Source organism: Typopeltis vanoorti, chromosome 11 (assembly GCF_054136105.1).
Source record: "Typopeltis vanoorti isolate ZY-2024b chromosome 11, IOZ_Tvanoo_1.0, whole genome shotgun sequence".
Classification (NCBI taxonomy): domain Eukaryota; kingdom Metazoa; phylum Arthropoda; class Arachnida; order Uropygi; family Thelyphonidae; genus Typopeltis; species Typopeltis vanoorti.
The window spans coordinates 71,730,475-71,751,270 of NC_143559.1; the positions used below are offsets into that span (position 1 = coordinate 71,730,475).

Here is a 20,796-nt window from a genome sequence, read left to right on the forward strand (position 1 = left end):
TTTTTTTTGGCGGTCCATGGGATGCTAAGAATTCTTCTGAGGATCCACATTTCAAAGGCTTTTAGTTTATTTTCACAATATTTTGATATTGTCCAGGTTTTCACTCCATATAGCAGTGTTGATTCACCATACTTAGCATTTGGACAGCCTAATTCTTGTTTTTGTATGAATTTCCCTTGAGGTCACAATGTTTTTCATGCTAATGAAGGTTGATCTAGCAATTTCTATTCTTCTTAATATTTCCTTATCACACTTTCCATTCTCTGTAATTAGTTGACCTAAATATTTATAACTCTCTACTTGATCTAAAGTATTTCCTATTTATATCGGGTATTTTCCCTTTTTCTCTTGTTATCAGGATGGTTTGGGTTTTTTTGAAGTTGAAATTAAGTCTATAATTTTCACTTAGCTTCAACATCTGTTCTAGTAGGTTTTGAAGATCTTTTTTATTTTCAGCTAGCAGTACTGTATCATCTGCATATCTTAAGTTGTTTATATTCCTGCCTCCTATGTTGACTCATTTAAATTCTTCTAATTGCTGGAAGATATTTTCAGTATAGAGGTTAAACAATATAGGAGAAAGAACACAGCCTTGTCTGACATCCTTCTTTACTGGGAATTCCTTCGAGATTTCTCATGATATTTTTATTGAGGCAGTTTGCTCCCAATATAGATTTATCAGTAATCTGGTATCTTTACCATCTACTCCTAAATTTCTGATGCATTTAATTAGTTGTTCATGTTGTATATTGTCAAAGGCCTTTCTGTAGTCAATAAAATATAAGTAGACTTCTTTCTGCTTCTCCAGATATCTTTCTATAATAGTTCTAATATTCAAGAGTCCTTCTCTAGTTCTTTTATTTTCTGGAAACCAGGTTGTGTTTCATCAATTCCCATTTTTATTTTATGTTTATTTCTTTCTAGGATGACATATAACATAACTTTTGCTATCTGACTGATCAGACTGTTCTGTATTCTTCACATTCGATTGTCTTCGATTTTTTAGGTATTGGTAGGAACATTGAGTGCTTAAAATCTTTTGGCAGGTGTCCAGTTTTGTATATTTTGTTACATATGTCAGTCAGTGATCTTATAGCTTTATCATCTAAAGCCTTTAAATATTTTGCCATAATTCCATCCATTCCTGGAGCTTTTCCTGGTTTCATTTTTCTAATGGCATTTGTTACTTCTCAGGTAAGAATAGTAGGCCCCTCCAAATCTTCTTGCATTGACTTATCTATTCTATCATGATTGTAGAGTTCCTTTGAATACTCTACCCATCTATCCCTTATTTTGTCTTTCTCCATTAGGATGTTTCCACTGGTATCTTCAATGCAGTGAGAGCCTACCTTTTGCAAGATTTGTTAGTTAGCTCCCTTACTTTTTCATGAAGTGCTCTGGTTTTGTGCTTTTTTTTGTCTCCAGAAGTTCAATTTCTTTGCATTTGTTGTTGAGCCACAGTTCTTTTGCAATCCTACATTCTTTCCTGATCTCCTTGTTTAAGTGCTTGTATTCAGGACGATTTTTGTGTTTCTTTCTTTCTTTCCTCCATCATTTTCAGTATCTTGTCATTCATCCAGGGTTTACTCATTTTCTTCACAAATTTGGGGAATTGTTTGTTTTACTTTATGCCCTCTTTAAATTTCTGCCATCTATCTCAATCTCATCTTTAGGATACGGATACTTGGTGGGATCAGGAACATTAACAGCAGTGGATTGTGCCAGTTCCTTTAAAAATTTATCTAGTATTTCTTGATTTTTAAGGGAGCCAAGATCATATTTTTCTATGTTTAGCGGTTTCATTGATTTTGTGGTCTGATCCAATATCAGCCCCTGGGTGTGTTTTGGCTTGTAAAATGCTATTCCAGAATCTTTTATTAATCATTATATAGTCAGTCTGGTTCCTACAGCTGTCTCCGGGACTTTTCCATGTGTAAAGTCTTCTAGGAGGGTGGCTAAATAAAGTATTTGCTATTACCAGATTGTTCTCTTCACAGAACTATATTAATCTTTCTCCACTTGGATTTCTATGTCTCAGGCCCTGGTTTCCCATGCAGGAAGAGATCTTTTCTGAGCTTACTTTAGCATTTAGATCTCTCATAACGATAGTTATGTCATCTGATTCAGCATTGGTTAGTGCATTTTGAATGTCTTCGTAGAAACATTCTACATCTTCATCTGGGTAATCAGAAGTAGGTGCATATATTTGGACAATAAAAATTTAATTTTTATTTATTTTGTTACATATGTCAGTCAGTGATCTTATAGCTTTTCCTGATTCAGCATGTCATCTGATTCAGCATTGGTTAGTGCATTTTGAATGTCTTCGTAGAAACATTCTACATCTTCATCTGGGTAATCAGAAGTAGGTGCATATATTTGGACAATAAAAATTTAATTTAATTAAATAAAATTTAATCCTGTCGCTTATGGGCCAAAATCCAAGTAAGGATTGCATAATCTTATTTTTTAGTACAAATGCTACTCCATTCGTATAACTGTCTCCACATGAGTATATAATTGAATGACTCTTTCTGTTTATTTTTCCAATATTAGTCCATTTGACTTCACTGATACCAGCAATGTCAATTTTCATTGCTTCAAGTTCTTGTATAAGGTTTATCTAACTTCCCAGCTTCATATAAGGTCCTTACATTCCAAGTTGCAAGCCTTAAGAGAAGATTCTTGTTTTTAGACGTGAAGGACAGTAGATACCCTCTCTGGAGGGTTTAAGGTATCTTCGTCATATGACGTCTATTCTGTTGTCTATTTCCAAATTTAAGTTGTCATCTTCGACCTCCCACGATGAGTCTTTTGACTCCATGGAGGCCTGGATGATAATAATAATAATAATAATAATCTTCACTAAAAACTGTACCTAAATAGAAGAATTATTTTACCATTGTATCTGTGAAACACTGCTGAGATATGATATAACAGTCTACACAAACACTTCCTTGCAGACATGTATACTGCTTTGCATTATGGGAGATACTGAGACAAGCAGTGATGAGAGCTTGGTCCACCTTTGCTATGAGTTGCAAAGGGGTGTACCACCTTACCTCAGTCCTGAAGATGCTTTGCCCATTACTCATGAAACACTTATTAACTCATAAACGGTTGCACATAAAATGTTAAGCATGTCAAACCTGAGACACTATGTAATCATATTAAACAATTCAGTAATGATTTTATATATATATATATATATATATTGCCATAGTCATAGAGACACATGTTGCATGGTGTGGCCTACCACTACACTCTACATTACAAGATGCTAAAATAATAAGCATGATCTTCCACACAACTTCACAAGAACTGTGAAAGTGGTCTCACCACAATTATAACAACTCATCCTATCAAAAGGCTAAACATGATCATTCAAGGAGATTAAAGGGGAAAATACCAGATGCATATATACACCAAAATGCAAGCAGGAAAACAATAATCCCACTCTCTTCCCAAAAGCTTAATCTAGCTTTGAAGACAGTGGGATTATAATGCCAAATTATATTCCTATTACAACATTTAACATCCAGGTCACATTACCTTAACTGATATTACCTATAGAACATTGTCCTTGTGCTTATATCCTTAAAGATTATATTTATTCTTATGACAGTGTTAACCCCTGGTTACGTGTCTATTTCCAGATACTGCACTCTCTTTTTGTATATCATAACTTCTTTTTTTTTGTCTTAGTCACATCTATCATTCTTTATTACCATTTATCACTAACAAATTTTTTTTTATTTTATCTCATAATTTTATTATCATTTCTTCTTTAATAAATTTAGTTTAATCCTTTATCCAAGTGTTAGCAAACAAAGTTTGTGCCTGAAAATATCTTCAGGACTGAGGTAAGGTGGTACATCCCTTGGCAACCCATAGCAAAGGTGGACCAAGCTCTCATCACTGCTTGTCTCAGTAACTCCCATAATGCAAAGCACATCTCCTTGCAGACGTATACTGCTATGCATTAAGGGAAGGGCCACTACCCAGACCAGTTTCGCCCTTTATTGAGGTCTCGTCAGTAGGAGGCAGACCCGGAGTGGTGATACTAAGGCAGAAGCAATGGAGAGGCCATATTTACCTATATGAGTTGCCAACCTGTGTACTACCTTATTATTAAATTACTCTGAATTTAGAGAAGAATGTTGGAAGTTTATTCTGCACTTGGTTAGACTATAATAAATTTAGTTTAATCCTTTATCCAAGTGTAAGCAAACAAAGTTTGCACCTGAAAATATCTTCAGGACTGAGGTAAGGTGGTACACCCCTTTGCAACTCATAGCAAAGGTGGACCAAGCTCTCATCACTGCTTGTCTCAGTATCTCCCATAATGCAAAGCAGTATACATGTCTGCAAGGAGATGTGCTTTGCATTATGGGAGATACTGAGACAAGGAGTGATGAGAGCTTGGTCCACCTTACCTCAGTCCTGAAGATATTTTCAGGTGCAAACTTTGTTTGCTTACACTTGGATAAAGGATTAAACTAAATTTATTATAGTCTAACCAAGTGCAAAATAAACTTCCAACATCATTTCTTCTTCTCTTCAGTCTAAGATGGGTTGAGTCTTCTCTTGAGCAGGATCTTCCAGTCTTCTCTATTCCTTGCTGTCCGAAAAAGTTCCTTATATGTTCTGCATCCCAAGATGTTCTTTATTGATTTCAGCCAGGTAATTCTTGGTCTTCCGGGTCTTATTTTTTCAGTTGGAAAAGTATTGATTAGTACTTTAGGAAGTCTGTCTGCATCCATACGTACAGTGTGGCCAAACCGTCTCAGTTGTTGTTTTCTAATTTTTTCTATTATTGTCTTTTTATATAATAATTCTTGTCTGACTGTGCTGTTTGTTTTCTTTTCTGTCCAACTTGTTCTATTTATTTTTCTTAAGCATTTCATTTCAAATGCCAGCATTTTTTTCTTCTCTCTTTTCTTAACTGTCCATGCTTCTGTTCCATAGATGACTGTTGGTATAATTATTGATTCATGTAATTTGATTTTGGATTGCTTGATATCTTGTTTGTTTTCCAGATTTTCTGTAATTTTCCCATAGTGGTCCATCCTATCGCTATTCTGTGTTTGATTGTTTTGAGTTCATCTGTTGTTTCTGTTTTGATCCAAGATATATGAAGTTGTCTACTTGTTCTATTTGTTCTCCATTTAGGGCAGCTGAGATGGTAGTTCTGTTCCTCTCTATTTTCATCACTTTTGTCTTTTGTATATTTATTGTCATGTCATATGTTTTACAGCTTTCGTTTAGCTTGTTTATCAACCTTTGTAGTTCATTTGGGGTTCTTGCAATAAGGACGAGATCATCTGCATATTTGATATTATTTATGTTTAAACCATTGACATTGATTCCAGGCTCATTGTCTATCGCCTTTACAATTTCGTCTAGATATATGTTGAATAGGCATGGGGATAATGGGCATCCTTGCATTACTCCTTTTTGGATCTCTATGGGTTCTGTTGTGAGTGTGTCCTTTTTAATTACTGCATTTATCTTAGAGTAATATTTTATCAGAAACTGTATTATGTATTTATCTATTGCTTTTTCTAGTAGAACTTTAAGAAGGATTTCTCTATTGATATTATCGAAAGCTTGTTTAAAGTCCACAAAACAACAATATAGTTCTTTAGGTCTTCCTAGCTGAGCTCTGCTAGTTGGTACAATGTGAAAATCTGGTCTATTGTTGAATAGTTTCCTCGGAAACCAGCTTGTTCTATGCCTATCAGTTCTTCATAGGTGTTTTTTAATCTATTTTGTATAATTCTTACGATTATTTTATAGGTGTGGGAGAGTAAATTGATTGGTTTGTAATTTCTGTGGTCTCTTTTGTCTCCTTTCTTGTATATTGGGATGATCTTTCCAGTTCTCCAGTCATCTGGAGAACTGGAAAGATCTCTCCTGTTTGTAGTATTTTATTGAATAGGGTTGTTAAATATTTTTGTTGATACGATTCTGTTGATGTGCTGCCTCCATATGACCACAGTTTAGTAGGGATAGTATCAATGCCTGGTGCTTTATTGTTTTTCATCTGTTTTATTGCGTATCTGACTACTTGTAAAATTTTTGGGTGGTCATTATTTTCTTCTATTGTTGGCATTGTGGTTTTGTTTCCTTGGTGAAAGATAATTGTAAAATGGTTTGACCAGATTTTTCTTATATCTTCAATATTCCCTGTTTCAGTCATCTTGTTGTTTATCATCGTTACTGCTTTTGCTGAGAATTCCTTTGTAATTTCTCTTATAGTGTCATGGAAGACTTTTAGGTTGTTTTGTTGGTATGCTTCTTGGCATTTCTTAGCTTTTTCTTCTAACCATTTTTCTTTGGCTCTTTTGCATAGGTTATCAACTTTATTTTTTAGTGCTCTGTATATTTCTCTATTCTCTTCGTTGTTTTGTTGGTTTACAAGTATCTTGGCCTCTCTTTTCTCTTCTATTGTAGCAACGATTTCTTGGGTTATCAACCGTTTTTGTTTATTTTGGGTTTGGTACCTAGAGTGTCTTTTGCAATTGATAACACTGTTTTTTTTCCTTCTTCCCAGTATTTTCCGCTGTTCTGGAAGATGGAGGGTTTTAATTTCAAGCACATCTGTTCTAAAAATCGACTTCTGCTTGAGCTATTTTTTAGTTTTGATAGGTTGATGTTTTCTTCTTTTTCTGATATTGTATTTCCTGTTAAATTTTATCTTCACTTTGGCAGTTAATATTTTGTGGTCAGTGTCGAAATCAAAGCTTGTTAATGTTCGTACATTATTTACTGATCTTTTCCATTGTTTGTTTATGATGATATAGTCTATGCAGTTCTTTATATTACCATTTATATACTACATACCTCGCCTTGAACTCATTCACGGTCATAGCACCCACAACAGACTCTGGCAGCTTATTCCACTCATTCACCACTCTCCAAGTAAAAAACCTAGTTCTAACACTCCTGCTAACCACACTCTTGCCCAGCTTCCATGTATGGCCCCTAGTCCTCCCACCACCAATCCTATTCTCAAAAATATCTTTTGGATTAATCCTATAGAAACCCTTCAGTAATTTGAATGTCTCAATCATATCACCCCTTTTCTGGCTATCAACCAATTTTTGCAACCCACAAATCTTCAACCTGTTCTCATAAGGTTCATTCCACAGACCTGCTATCATCTTGGTCACTCGTCTCTGGATCATCTCCACCTCCTCCCCATCAAGAAGAAACATTGGTGCCCATATCTGGGCACAGATATGGGCGCCAATGATGGGGTCTTATCAAGGCTCGATATAGAGGAACAATAACTTGTTTGTCTCTGCATGTTAAAGTATTTTTCAGCAACCAAGTGATTTGATGAGCTGTTTTGGCCAATTTTGCAATGTGCCCCCCCAAACTTCAACTCCCTATCCACCAACACTCCCAAATCCCTGGCCTCATCAATCTCCTGGAGTATGGTTCCACCAATGTGATATACTCCTGCTAATCTTTTCACTCCAAAATGCATAACCTTACACTTTGCCACATTAAATTGACATCCATTTTCCCTAGCTCAGTCCTCCAAATCATCCTGCAAAATTTTGACATCCTGTGCACTCACAATTGCTCTACCCAACTTTGCATCATCAGCAAACAAGTGAACCCTTCCTCTCAGATCCTTTCCTATATCGTTAATGAACAAATTGAAAAGTAGTGGTCCAAGAACAGAACTCTGCGGCACACCACTAGTCACAAGCCGTCTTTTGGACTTCACTCCTGAATAAACCACTATAGTATCTCTCCATCAACCACCCTCCTATCCATATCACCAACCCTGTATCCATCCCCATCTGTTTCAGTTTACTGATTAGAGTAACATGTGGTATCCTGTCAAAAGCCTTGGCAAGGTCAGTAGAATCACTGTAAACCCATTACCCCTATCCAGTTCAGTCGTCACTGTGTTATAAAACATGAGCAAGTTACTGAGGCATGATCTACCCTTCACAAAACCATGTTGTCCCCCATACAGTATCCCATTTTCATCTATCCAGTCTTGTATTCTTCTCTAGACTAATTTCTCCAAAACCTTGACAACGATTCCTGATATGCTAATCGGTCGGTAATTTACAACAGCAGTCTTGGAACCTCCTTTATGCAGTGAAACTATTTTCCCCTCTTTCCAACCCCCCCTCAGGACAAACCCAGACCCGAGACTCAAATTAAACAAAATGGTCAAGGGTACAGACAATTCTTTAGCCGCTTCACGTACGACACGAGCTGGTATACCATCCAATCCCACAGATGTATTGACATTGAGGTTTTGCAATAGACTGCTCACCTCAACTTCATTCACCACAATTCCCGTATAGTCTATTGGTTCATTCATTTCTGCAATGTCACCACCTGGAAGATATATTCTTGCAAAGTGCTCGCTCAGTAATTCAACTATATCAGCTGATTCGGTTACCTCCCAACCATCGGCATTCTTTAAAATCATTCTGCCATATACATTTTTTCTTTTACTAGCAACATATCAAAAAAACTGTTTAGGATTCTCTTTAGCCTGCATGGCCAATGTTTTTTCATAATCCTTTTTTGCTTTTCTTACCACACTCGTTACCCTTCTGACCTGCGCTTTATACCATTCACGTGCCTGCAGGTCACCTTTCTCCTTAAATTCCCTCCATAGTTGTTTCTTTTTTTGCAGCTCAAGCTTAATGGTGTTATTCATCCATTTAACCCCTACTTGATTTATTATTTGGACTCTAGATATACAGTCAGCCATTGCTTCATGCAAACACTTCTTTACCTCCTCCCATGCATTATCACCTTCTAGCCCTTGTAGTTGTACATGCCATGGCACTGAACTGATCAAACTCCTGAGCTTGTCATACTTAACAGCCTGATAATTCAACATGCACCCTGTCTTAATTGTAAAATCCACACCTTTAGCCACCTCCCAAGTCAAGACCCTATGATCACTCTCACCAATTGGTGGCAACGTGGTCATATTCGTTAAAGTCAAATTCTCAGATGCAATTACCAGGTCAAGCACTCTCTGACCCCCTAGTATTATCCATTATATGCTGTCGCAGATAGTTATCCCTTAATAACCGCATAAAATCCAATTCCTTTCTCCCATGTGTCCTCTCCTCCTTCCAATCAATGTTACTATAGTTGAAATCTCCCATAATAATTACCCTCCTTCCACTCATTTCTTCTATTTGTTTATGCATACTATCTCCACCATCTATTCCATCAACTGGTCTGTAGCAGCACCCAATTGTATATTTAGTTCTGCTAATTTCAATCTCATACCAAATAGCCTCAAATGTGCTCTTTTCTCTATCCTGCAGTTCCACTTCTATTCTTCTTGGCTGTAGCTCATCAGCTATCATCAATAACACTTTTCCCCCCATTTTATTCTTCCTGTCACTCCTGAACACACCATACCCCTCACATTCAATCCTACTAGCTGTGTCATCTTCTGTCAGCCATGTTTCACTAATGCCAAGAACCTGTGGTATGGAAGTGCCATCCAATGCTAAAAATTCTTCCCTCTTGTTCCTAATACTTCAGGCATTTGTATACATGAATTGAAAAAGCCGATTTGTCCCATCCCTATTTTGATGCCTTATACTAACTATCCCATTCTGATTCATAGTCCTTCCTACTCGCTTGGGCATATTACACACATTCACACACTCAACTGTCTCCCTAAAATCTGCAAATCTACTTCCCCCCCCCCTAAACAACTCTAGTTTCCCTGTTTCTCTAACTTCACTTCCACCACATTCGACAACACCTTTTCAAGTCTCCACACACCAAATCCATTCAGATGTAATCCATCCATTTTATATAAATCCTTTTGCCCTTTGAACTCATTCCACACATCCACAAATTCCACACCACTCATCAAACATAATTCACGCATAAAGTCATTAGCAATTATGGCCCTCCTTCTATATTCTTCACTGTCATTGCCATGGCAACAGACTCACCGTTCTAACTCTCTCACTCTTTTCTTTTGCTACCTCAAGCAATTCCTTTACATCCTCACTCATAACCTTTTTATTTCCTTTCAAATCATTTGTACCCACTACCACTATCAATTCCTTCACCCGCTGTTTTTGCATCCTAATCGGCTCGCTTACATTCTTTACTGTCATTCATCTGTATCTATCATGATAGATAATGTGTGAATGTTGAATAGTTGCTCTTGACATGATGTTAGGGCCTCCCTCGATGAGTCTGTCGACTCCTTGGAGTTGCCCGAGATAATAATAATAATTTATTATTAGGGTATTGATAGAACAGTGTGTTTGCAGTAATTAGAACATTTGCTTTACAGAACTGGAGTAATTGTTCTCCTCTGTCGTTAAGCTCTCCGTATCCAAATTTCCCCATCACATCTTTTTTGTCTGCTATGAACTGTCCTATTTTAGTGTTAAGATCTCCCATCACTATCATGAGTTCTCTATTTTTGGAATTATCTATTTCTTGTTGTAGTTCTTCATAGAAATTTTCTATTTCTTCCTCTATGGTAGAGCATTCCACACACCCACCATGAGAAAAACCTAGAACCTCACATGCTTCCTTAACAATATACCTAGACACCTTCCAGGATGACATCAATCAAGTTTTATCTCTGCCATCCATAAGCTGAAAAATCTCATTACGTTTATACTGCAAGATCCCCTCACTAGTTTATATGTTTCTCTTTGAAGACCACATTCTCTTGGTGTTTTCCTATATGCACAGTTATCATTTTGGTTCATTACTGTTGAATCTTTTCAACTGTGTGTGTGTGTGTGTGTGTGTGTGTGTGTGTGTGTGTGTGTCCCTCTCTCTCTCTCCTTGTAACCCTGATGACCATATCTGTGCACAGTAATCCAGATGTGGTCTTGTCAAAGCCTTTAAAATGGAAGATAACTTCCTTATTCCAAAAAAGTTAGTGTTATTTATAACAGCACTGTTATCTGATGTGATGAATTAACCACTGTAGCAGTGTGACTCCTAAACTTTAACTCATTCTCTACAATAATTTCTACATCCTTAGATTTGTTGACTTCCACCAACAAATTCCCATTAATATAATACTCTGTCTGTAATGATATCCATCCAAAATGCACGCGTTTACACTTGGCAACATTTAACAATATTTTTTGGCATTTGTCCATATAACCAAACTCTAAATCAACCTGCAGGAATTCTGTATCACTACATTTCTTGAAACTCCCAAACTTAGTATTACCAGCATAAAACTGAATATTACACTAAAGACCCTTTAAGTTATAATTGCTCAAGTACCAAACCTTCTGGTGCACTGCTGGTCAACCTCCTCACAGACTGAGAACCACAGTACATCACTTTCTGACACTTTTCAGTCAGCTACCCTTCAATCCGTGTCATAAGTTTACTTTGCAAGCCCATCCCTTTGAGTTTATGTAACATCCTCCATTGTGTAATCCTGTCATATGTGTTGGCAAAATTCAGAAATGCTGTGTTACATCCATTCCCCTTATCCAGCTCTCTTCTGTTACTCTGTTATAGAACAAATTGCTAAAGCAAGATCTACCTTTACAAAACCATGCTGTCCTCTGCAGAGGATCCTCAATGCAATTCCTGTGCTATTCTTTTCAAATATACCTTGATGACTGCACTAGACATACTAATTGGTGTATAATTTGCTGCATCTTAGCTCCAACCTTGTTTTATCTTTTTTATCTTTAAACAATTATCTTGTTTTCCTTCCACTCATGGAATGTTGCATGTGCTTGTGATGCAAGTTGAATCAGGTCAGGGACATTACACTGTATTGCACAATTCTTTGGCACCTCTGCTGATATCCCATCCAGTCCAACTGCCATGTTTGATCAAGCTTTTATAACAGCTTCTAACTCATCTACCTTTTATTCTGTCATTCAGTTTTCCCCCCTAGCATCTAGTCCACCTCTTTCCTGATACCTTTTTGCCATCTGTTTAACTAAGATTGTTCTATGGTCGTTTTTCAAAAAAAGAACTACAGAACTCTTTTTATTTTTATCTTACTTTTGACAGCACCTTTGGTTTTGTGTCTAGCCAAGGTAAGATTTCTCTTCTAGTATAACTCTAACCTCCAATCTTGTACATTATAAATATTGTTTCCTCAGCATTTAAAAAATTGGGTTTTCTCTTTTTGTTGAAGACATTACTTTTGACCAGCTGTTAATTCTGTACAAATCAAAAATTCGTCCAATTATTTAAAACTGTTCTGATATACCTAATTACTCTATTAGTACTTAACAGAGTAGTTGATTAGTGACCCACTCTCTTTCACACAAACATTCAGTTTCTGCTGCTTGCATTTCTATATTTCTATTCTTTAAAGGTACCTGTGGCATGATTATAAACAACAAATTACATGATAACCACAGTAATTAACTTTAATGAAATGAAATGTAACCATCAAAAATAATTTTTATATTATTTATTAAATTAATTTCTAGCATGCAATGACTATTTTTAATTGGTAAACTGATTGTTGTGTGTATCTTGTATTCCTGGCTCTTTGATTTGCTTGTTTCCATGCTATGATGATGTACTGTTATTTTCAGTATGGAATATCTGTATTTTCATTTCATTAAAGTTAATTACTGTGGTTCAATGGTGCACCCAGAGGGGGGAGTCAGGGCCCTGGCTCCCCCAAAAGAAGGAAAAAAAAAAAAAAACACTAGAAAATTTTCGAAAAATCTTTTCCTAATTAAAATTCATTTTTTTATTTATGTTGTGTTGTGTCTTCTATTTCTATACTACTTATGAATTAGCGATCATTGCAGATGCTCAGTCATAGGCATCAGTCACACTATGCAATGCGTAGTGTGTATTCTCAAATTGCATACTCAACTCCCCCCCCCCCCAAGATTAAATCCTGACTGCATTACTGCTGTGGTTATTATGTAATTTGTTTAAATATTTCTATGCTCGCTGTTCATCACTATTGATATCTTTAATTCCCCCACTCTTCTCTAAATCTACTTCAACATGCCCAGCAATTATTCAACAATCCTTCCCAGTTCAAAAATATTTTTGGTATTAAAAAAAATCCATAGCCATGAAATAATCATCAATCATTTCAATACTCAGATATCAGTTTTCTCTCCCTCCCTCTCAAATTTTGATTCTGAATTGTTAAGCGTCATTCCATTTCTTTATTAATAACACTTCATTCTTTACTGATAGCCATTGACAGATCAGTCTGTATTGTGAACATTATCCATTTCTATAATTGATTTGCTGATTATCATTTGGTTGTTCATTTGTTTGGGAATATAACAAGGATCTATATTTACGTTTTGTATATCTGGAAAAGACATATCAAAATGCCAAGAGGAAAGCTGTTCAAAATGTTCCAGTTATATGATGTAAATGGGAGATTATATCAAGCAACATATAGTCTCTGTTTGAGTTTAAATCAGCAGTTAGAATTGAAGGAGATACAGGAAGATGGGTTGATGTTAAGTCAGGTGTGCAACAAGGATTCACATTATCTCCACTTATTCATCATCTATATGGATCATATTATGAAGGAAAGTGGTATTAAACCTTATATGAAAATTGGAAATGTTAATCTCAGCTCCTTACTTTATGCAGATGATGTTATACTCCTAAATAGGCAAAAACATTGAAAACATGAGCCGCATCTTCTGAATGGAGAACCTATAGAACAAGTAAAACATTTCAGCTATTTAGGTATATTTTTTAGTAACATGGCAAATTAAATTTGAAAATAGACAACAGAATTAGCAAAGCTAGTATGATTGGAAGTCACTTGAATAAATTTATATGGAATAAGAGCAAGATTAATCAAAACACTAAACTACCTATATACTAGACATGACAGTGTTCAAACCAATTTTAACTTATGGATCTGAGAGCTGGGTTAGAAATAAAACTCTTGATCAAAGATAAGAGACCGTAGATATGAGAGTATTGAGAAAGATTAGGGGACTGAACAGATGGTATCAATGATAGTATCATATTAAAAATGAGGATATTAGGAAAGAAGTTGACATTGTTGGCATTTGAGAATATGTTAGCAGAGCCAATCTCTGGTGATATGGTCACTTAAAGAGAATGCGAGAGGAAAGATTAGCAAAACAAGTGTTCTTTGTCAGGATGACAGGAAAAAGACCCATAGGAAGACCAAGATGTAGGTGGATTGATACAGTAAAAAATGCCTTAGAAGACAGAAATATGAGATCTGATAATATTGGAATGCTGATAGATAACAGGCTAATCTGGAACAAAATTGTTGATAGGACTTAGTAATGATGTAACTTTTCATATAGTACTGTCATAAGATCCTGTACACCTCCCCCTGATGATAATGATGATGTTCATTTGTTGAATAGTTAAATAATAATCACTTTCTGATTGCTTTAATTTGATTTTATTTTCCATCATTAGCACATAAAGACAACGGATGTAATATTTGCCCTAAGGCGATTGATGAAGAAATATGGGGAGATGCAGGCGGAGCTACATATGGTGTTTATAGACCTGGAAAAGACGTACGACAGAGTGGCCAGGCAGGAGGTATGGAGGTGTATGAGGAAGAAGGGGGGGGGGTGGCGGAAAAGTATGGGAGGTTGGTGAAGGAGATGTATGAGGGAGCGAAAACTCAGGTCATGTCTAGTGTCAGCATGACAGAGGGATTCCCCATTGTCGTAGGGCTCCATCAGGGATCAACTCTGAGCCCCTGCCTCTTTGATCTGGTCATGGATGTATTAGTGGAGGACATCAAGAAGGAGGTGTCAGGGAGCATGATGTTTGCTCCCTGGTGCCTCCTTCTGATGTAGTCATAAGGAATGACTACATCAGAGGGACAATCAAGGTGGACCAATCGGTAAGAAGGTACAAGAAAGCAGGCTGAGGTGGTTTGGTCATGTAGAGAGAAGAAGTGAGGAGTATGTTGGTAAACGAGTGGAGCGTATGGAAGTGGAGGGAAGGAGGAAAAGAGGCAGGCCCAAACTCAGATAGAGGGATAAGGTGGCAGAGGATCTTAGGGAGAAAGAATGGAGTCGGGAAGATGCCCTGGACCGGAGAATCTGGAAGAAGATTAAAGATGGGAACGCCGACCTCGTTTAACACGGGATAAGGCATAGCAAAAGAAGAAGCAGCAGCACATAAAATTTTTTTTTTAACTAAGATACCAGATGTAGGGTTTTGCCATTAATAAATAAATAAGAACTATACACAAAACTCCTTATATGCACCAGATTTTGTAAGGGGAAAGCATGTTTTATAATGGTAACAAAATTGCATATTGCATTGCTTATCTGTAATTCTTGTATTTTATAAACTAATCAGCCACTTTTGGTGTAATTTTTTTTTTTTTTTTTTTCCCAGGAGTAGAAAACCTAAGGACAAAGGCTTAGCTGATAGAACTGCTGGTCCAAGCCAGTCAACAGCTGAAGATTCAGAATCGGGTAGTGATCAAGAAGATGGAGATGAGGTGCGAAATTTTTTAAAATTGATTTTTGTTGTTTTTGTTCATGTTGACAATAGGTTTTTAAAAATGCTTTCCTTATCCTGAGCACACAATGCACCATGTCTATCTGCTGTGCATTTTGTTTACAACTTTGAAGCAAATAAATTTTATTTATGTATTTTAATTTTTACTCAGATCATACAGTTAATGTTTTTATACTGAATTCTGTATGCCATTCACTTTTTTGTATGTGTGGTTTTTTTTTTTTTTTTTAATGGATTTTGCAGTGGAAATGTGTTTGTTGCTATCACTCAGAGTCAGAATATGTATTTAGAAGACTTTCCATAAATTGTGAAAGAACAGAACATTTTCTAGTATTTTCATTTCATCCATATACAGTTGAATAAGATATGGCTGAACAAGAAAAAATGATTGTGGAAGTACAATGGAGCCCCCTGTGAATATTTGAAGCATTTCCATATATTGATATTCCCTGAAATGAAAGTATGTGAAATTTTGTAATTATCACAGTGACATTTGTTTGTATTAAAACTTCTTGTTCTGCAATGAAGCTTATTTTTATACCTAATCTCAGGTGGTATGGTCATCTAAACAGAATGGGCGAAGAAAGATTAGCAAAACAAGTGTTCTCAGCCAGGTTGGCAGCAAAACGACCCAGAGGTAGACCAAGATATAGGTGGATTGATATGGTACAAAGTGCCTTAGACGATAGAAACATAGGATCTGATAATATTGGAGTCTTGACAAGTAATAGACTGATTTGGAAGAAAATTGTAAATAGGAAGTTAGTAATGATGTAATTTTTTTCATGTAGTACTATCATATCCTGTACACCCCTTGAGGGTACATGGCAGGAATTTGATGATGATGATGATGTTAGTGTGAAAAATGCTTGCTCAGAAACAAATCCTCATGCTGCTGTGGAAAGTTATTTTCATTATCACTTCAGTGTCATTGTGTGGTATGATATCCTCTACAGTCAGTTTGTTGGGTCTTGTCAGCCCTGCAACCTCTCGAAGGAACCTCATTTCAGCCGCTTGGATTCGTGTCCGCATTCTTTCGGTCATTACCCAACTCTCATGACCATAGGTGAGGATGGGGACATAGACGGTATTGAAGACAGCCTGCTTTGCCTTCTGGCTTAATTCCTGCTTCAATACTACCAAACGGCCAAGCTCCCACAATATTGAGCTTGCTAAGCCAATTTGAGTATCTAGCTCTACATCCCATTTTCCATCATTCATGAATATGGACCTAAGGTATTTAAACTTCTCCACCTTTTTATTTATTTATTTTTTTATTTTTTTAATGTAGATGAGAGCTGATATGTCAGAAAAAATTGGAAACACAGCATAATTGTTTGACTGCATTGTCCGACATGAATGTGTTGTTACAGCATACATCCACCTCATAAAAGATATCTACAAATCACCCGATTAAAATTAACTTAAGTCGGGGAGTACATCAGGGCGATGTCTTATCACCAACATGAAAGGCAGAATAAACATTGATGGTGAAATGTCAAATGTCCTATTATTCACTGACGATGTGGTATTGATATCTAATCCCCCCGAACTCCTAGAATCAATGCTGAATGACATAAGCCAAAACTGTCAAAAATTGGATTGGAAATACATCTGGACAAAACAAAATGGATGAAAAACGAATACTGTAAAGATTATACAATCACTCTAGAATCCCACACCATCGAAAAAGTTGAAGATTACATCTACCTCGGACAGTCCATAAAAATGAATAACGACATATCAAAGCAAGGAGAAAAAGAGCTGCTTGGATAGCCTTCAATAAAATAAAATCAGCAATCACGAACCAAAACATAGATATAGAAATAAGAGCCCATCTTTTCAATAGTCACATCCTCCTAACAGCATTAATTAAGCAGTGAAACATGGAACACAACTTTAAAAGAAGAACATAGCTTAATAACACCTCAATGTGCAATAGAAAGAAGAATATGCAATATAAATAAAATAGACTGCGTAAGACACAGAGAAATCGGAAAGAAGTCTGGACTCAAAGATGTAGTAAAAGCAATCTACAGCAGCAAAAGTAGATATAGATGGGCAGGACATTTCGCCAGAATGAGAGACAACAGATGGACAGTCAAAGTAATAAACTGGTATCTAAGAGATACAAAAAGGAAACCTGGAAGACCAGCCTGAAAGTGGGAAGACCCAATAATTAAGAAAGTTGGAAGAAAATGGAGAAGAAAGGCCCAAGACAGAAATAGCTGGCCTCTTTATGACCTGCAGTCATGGAGAAATCCTGACTGAAATCACAGGTCCATCAAGGTAATAAGCTTTGTGAAAATGTGAACATTTGACATGAAAGCTGCATACATATGCTAAAGCTAGTTCCCTTCAGGAATTTACACATGGCAGGCACTGCCCAGTATGAACGTATTAATATGAATTACAAATTCCTGAAGAAATACTTTATTAGGTATGTGTCTGCTTATTCATATTTATTTTTATTTCATACAGTTGATACTTTCATAGCTTTTTTTTTTTTTTAAATTCAATTACTTGTAGCTCTGTACTCTTTTACTATTTGATTCACATTCATATGAAAATTTTTCCTCCGAAAGACAATGCCTCTGTAATTTATTATTGAGGACAATTCAACATTTGCATTTCTATCGAAAAGACCTGGGTTCAAATTCTGTCTAGGATAATAGGGACTCTTATAAAGATATTTTAGTAAGTGAGGCAGTCCCCTGCAGTAGTGGCAGGATTTTCCTTCAGAAAATCACGTTTTCCTACAAAATAGGAAAACAAGCCAAAAAATACATCATTGTACCTGATGTACTCTTCGTAGTTTTGGGTGCTTTCTCCATAATTCATTCTGTATAATGTAGATTAGTAGTATAACAAATGGCATGATTAAGTAGTTCATTTCAAATAACTACTTTTTTGGGGGGGGTGGGTTGCTTAAGGGTCAAAGCTGTATAACTGAGAGGAGACCTCCACATAGCCTTTAAAGGAATACGGAGAACCGACCAGGGCTTCTGACCTAATGTCCAATCCTCACCTTCTCGTGGTGCACCCTGTTGGGTATCTACTTGGATACTGAACAAACAAGGATGGGCTGACAATTTGAGATTTAGCCGACCAAATTATATTCTTATTGGTTAAACCAAAATAAATGATGGTACAACATGACAAAATTTCATGCCAGCTGGGACGTTGCCCGGTTAAACAAGGCCCCCGTTGTTTTCGCCAGGGAACCAGGGCGAACAGTGAAAAGTCAGCTACTGGAACAAATCTGAAAACAAACCCCAACTCAACATCACCGGAGTTAAAGATTGGTACTATCAACGTAAGAAGCTTGAATGGCAAAGAAATGGAGCTAGCTGAGGAATTAGATAAGTACCAGATCGACATAATAGGAGTGACGGAAACAAAAAAGACAAAAACTGGTGAGATCTTTCTGAGCAATAAATACAAAATGTTATATTCAGGCAATGACAATCAAGGAAAAGAAGGAGTAGCCATAGTATTCAACACAAAATACGAGGCTAATCTTCTTGAATGGCAGTCAGTCTCAAGTAGAGCAATGTGGGCAAATATGAGAATGGAGAACTGGACAATGAGACTTATTTGTGCCTATGGTTCCACAGAAGTTTCTACTAAGGTAGAAGTGGAGGAATTTTTTGAGGCTTTAGAAAAAGAAACTGAACAATGAAAAATGAAAAGTTGGTCCTTGTTGGGGATCTAAATAGCAGAGTAGGAAATGATTGTGAGACATACAAAAATATTTTGGGAAAATTTGGAGAAAAGAGCAAAGCTAATAATAATGGCAAATATCTGTTGGATTTCTGCTCAGGACATGGACTGGCTATTACTAACACCATGTTCCAACATAAAAATGTGCACAAATTCACATGGAGAGAAGAGGCAAGGAATAAGAAAAGTCTCATTGACTATGTTATTGTTGATAGTGATGTTTTCTCCCTGGTGCAGAACACTAGAGTGTACAGAGGATTTGAAATTGGAAGTGATCACTATTTAGTCTCGAGCAGGATAAAATTGAATTTCACATTGAAAAGAATGACATGTAAAAAAGTTTTAAAGCAAATAAAAGTTGAGCAGCTCTCAGATGTGAACTGTAGACTAAAATACACAAAGATTATTGAAGAAAAAATGAAAGAATTTGAGAACAGGAATCAAACCGTGGAGATTCAGTGGCAAACTCTGAAGAAAACATTGATTGATCCAGCCAGAGAGGCATGTGGTGAGGTTGCCTGCAAGGATAAAAAAATCAGAACTCCCTGGTAGACACAGGAAGTTAAAAAAGCAGTGAAGGAAAAGAAGAAAGCATATCAAACGTTTCTGTCAAATAAGTCAGCTTGTGCTCTTAGAGAATATAGAGACAAATGCAAGAATGGTAAACACTGTGTAAAACTAGCTAAACAAAAGTCATGGTAGGACTTTGGAAAGAATATAGAAAATAAATATCAAGAAGGTGGCAAAATATTCTGGAGGTTGTTGAAGAAGCTTAGGAATGGAGGAAAGAGTGCTGTAAAAGGAGTTAGAGATGATAAAGGTGACATGAAAATGGGAGAAAAAGATATCCTTGAAGTATGGAGTAATTACTTTGAAAAACTGCTAAATGAAACAAGCAGTGATGACAGCACAGTGGTAAAAAACACTCAACAGGCATGCAGTCAGGAATATATATCCATACTTGAAGTAGAAAAAGCTATCAAAGGCTTGAAATGTGGAAAGGCAGCAGGAGTAGATGATGTTCGACCAGAAATGCTGAAGTATGGTGGTATAAGAGTCTTACAGTGGCTGCACTGCATAGTTCAGAAAGCCTGGACAGAGGGACGAATTCCCGATGATTGGAGTAGAGCTCTCATAGTACCCATATATAAAAAGGGAAATAAAACTGAATGTGAGAATTACAGAGGTATTTCCCTACTGAGTGTTCCTGGCAAGATCTATGCAAGAATACTGGAGAAACGGTTGAAAAGAATTGTGGAAGAAAAGCTTGGTGAAGAACAAGCTGGATTCAGGCCAAATAGAGGCTGTCAGGATCAGATCTTCACTTTACAACAAATAGTTGAGAAAGCAAGGGAATATAACAAAGATCTGTATTTAAGTTTTGTTGATTTGCAAAAGGCATATGACAAGTTGCCAAGAGAAAAGCTATTCAATATGCTGCAGTTATATGGTGTCAATGGGGCATTATATCAAGCAATACTTAGTCTTTATTTGAGTTGTAAGTCAGCAGTTAGAATTGAAGGAAGTACAGGAAGATGGTTTAATGTTAAATCTGGTGTAAGACAAGGATGTACATTATCCCCTCTGTTA

At 36.5% G+C, this 20,796-nt stretch overlaps 1 protein-coding gene across 1 annotated transcript in view; it reads left to right on the forward strand.

The window, feature by feature from the left end:
* NC2alpha (negative cofactor 2 alpha) overlaps positions 1-20,796 on the forward strand; it is a 162,684-nt gene that overhangs the window by 107,773 nt on the left and 34,115 nt on the right. The window contains exon 5 of the mRNA XM_090400574.1: positions 15,358-15,463. Coding sequence (XP_090256700.1) covers positions 15,358-15,463 — 106 coding nt within the window. The remainder of the gene's footprint in view (positions 1-15,357; positions 15,464-20,796) is intronic.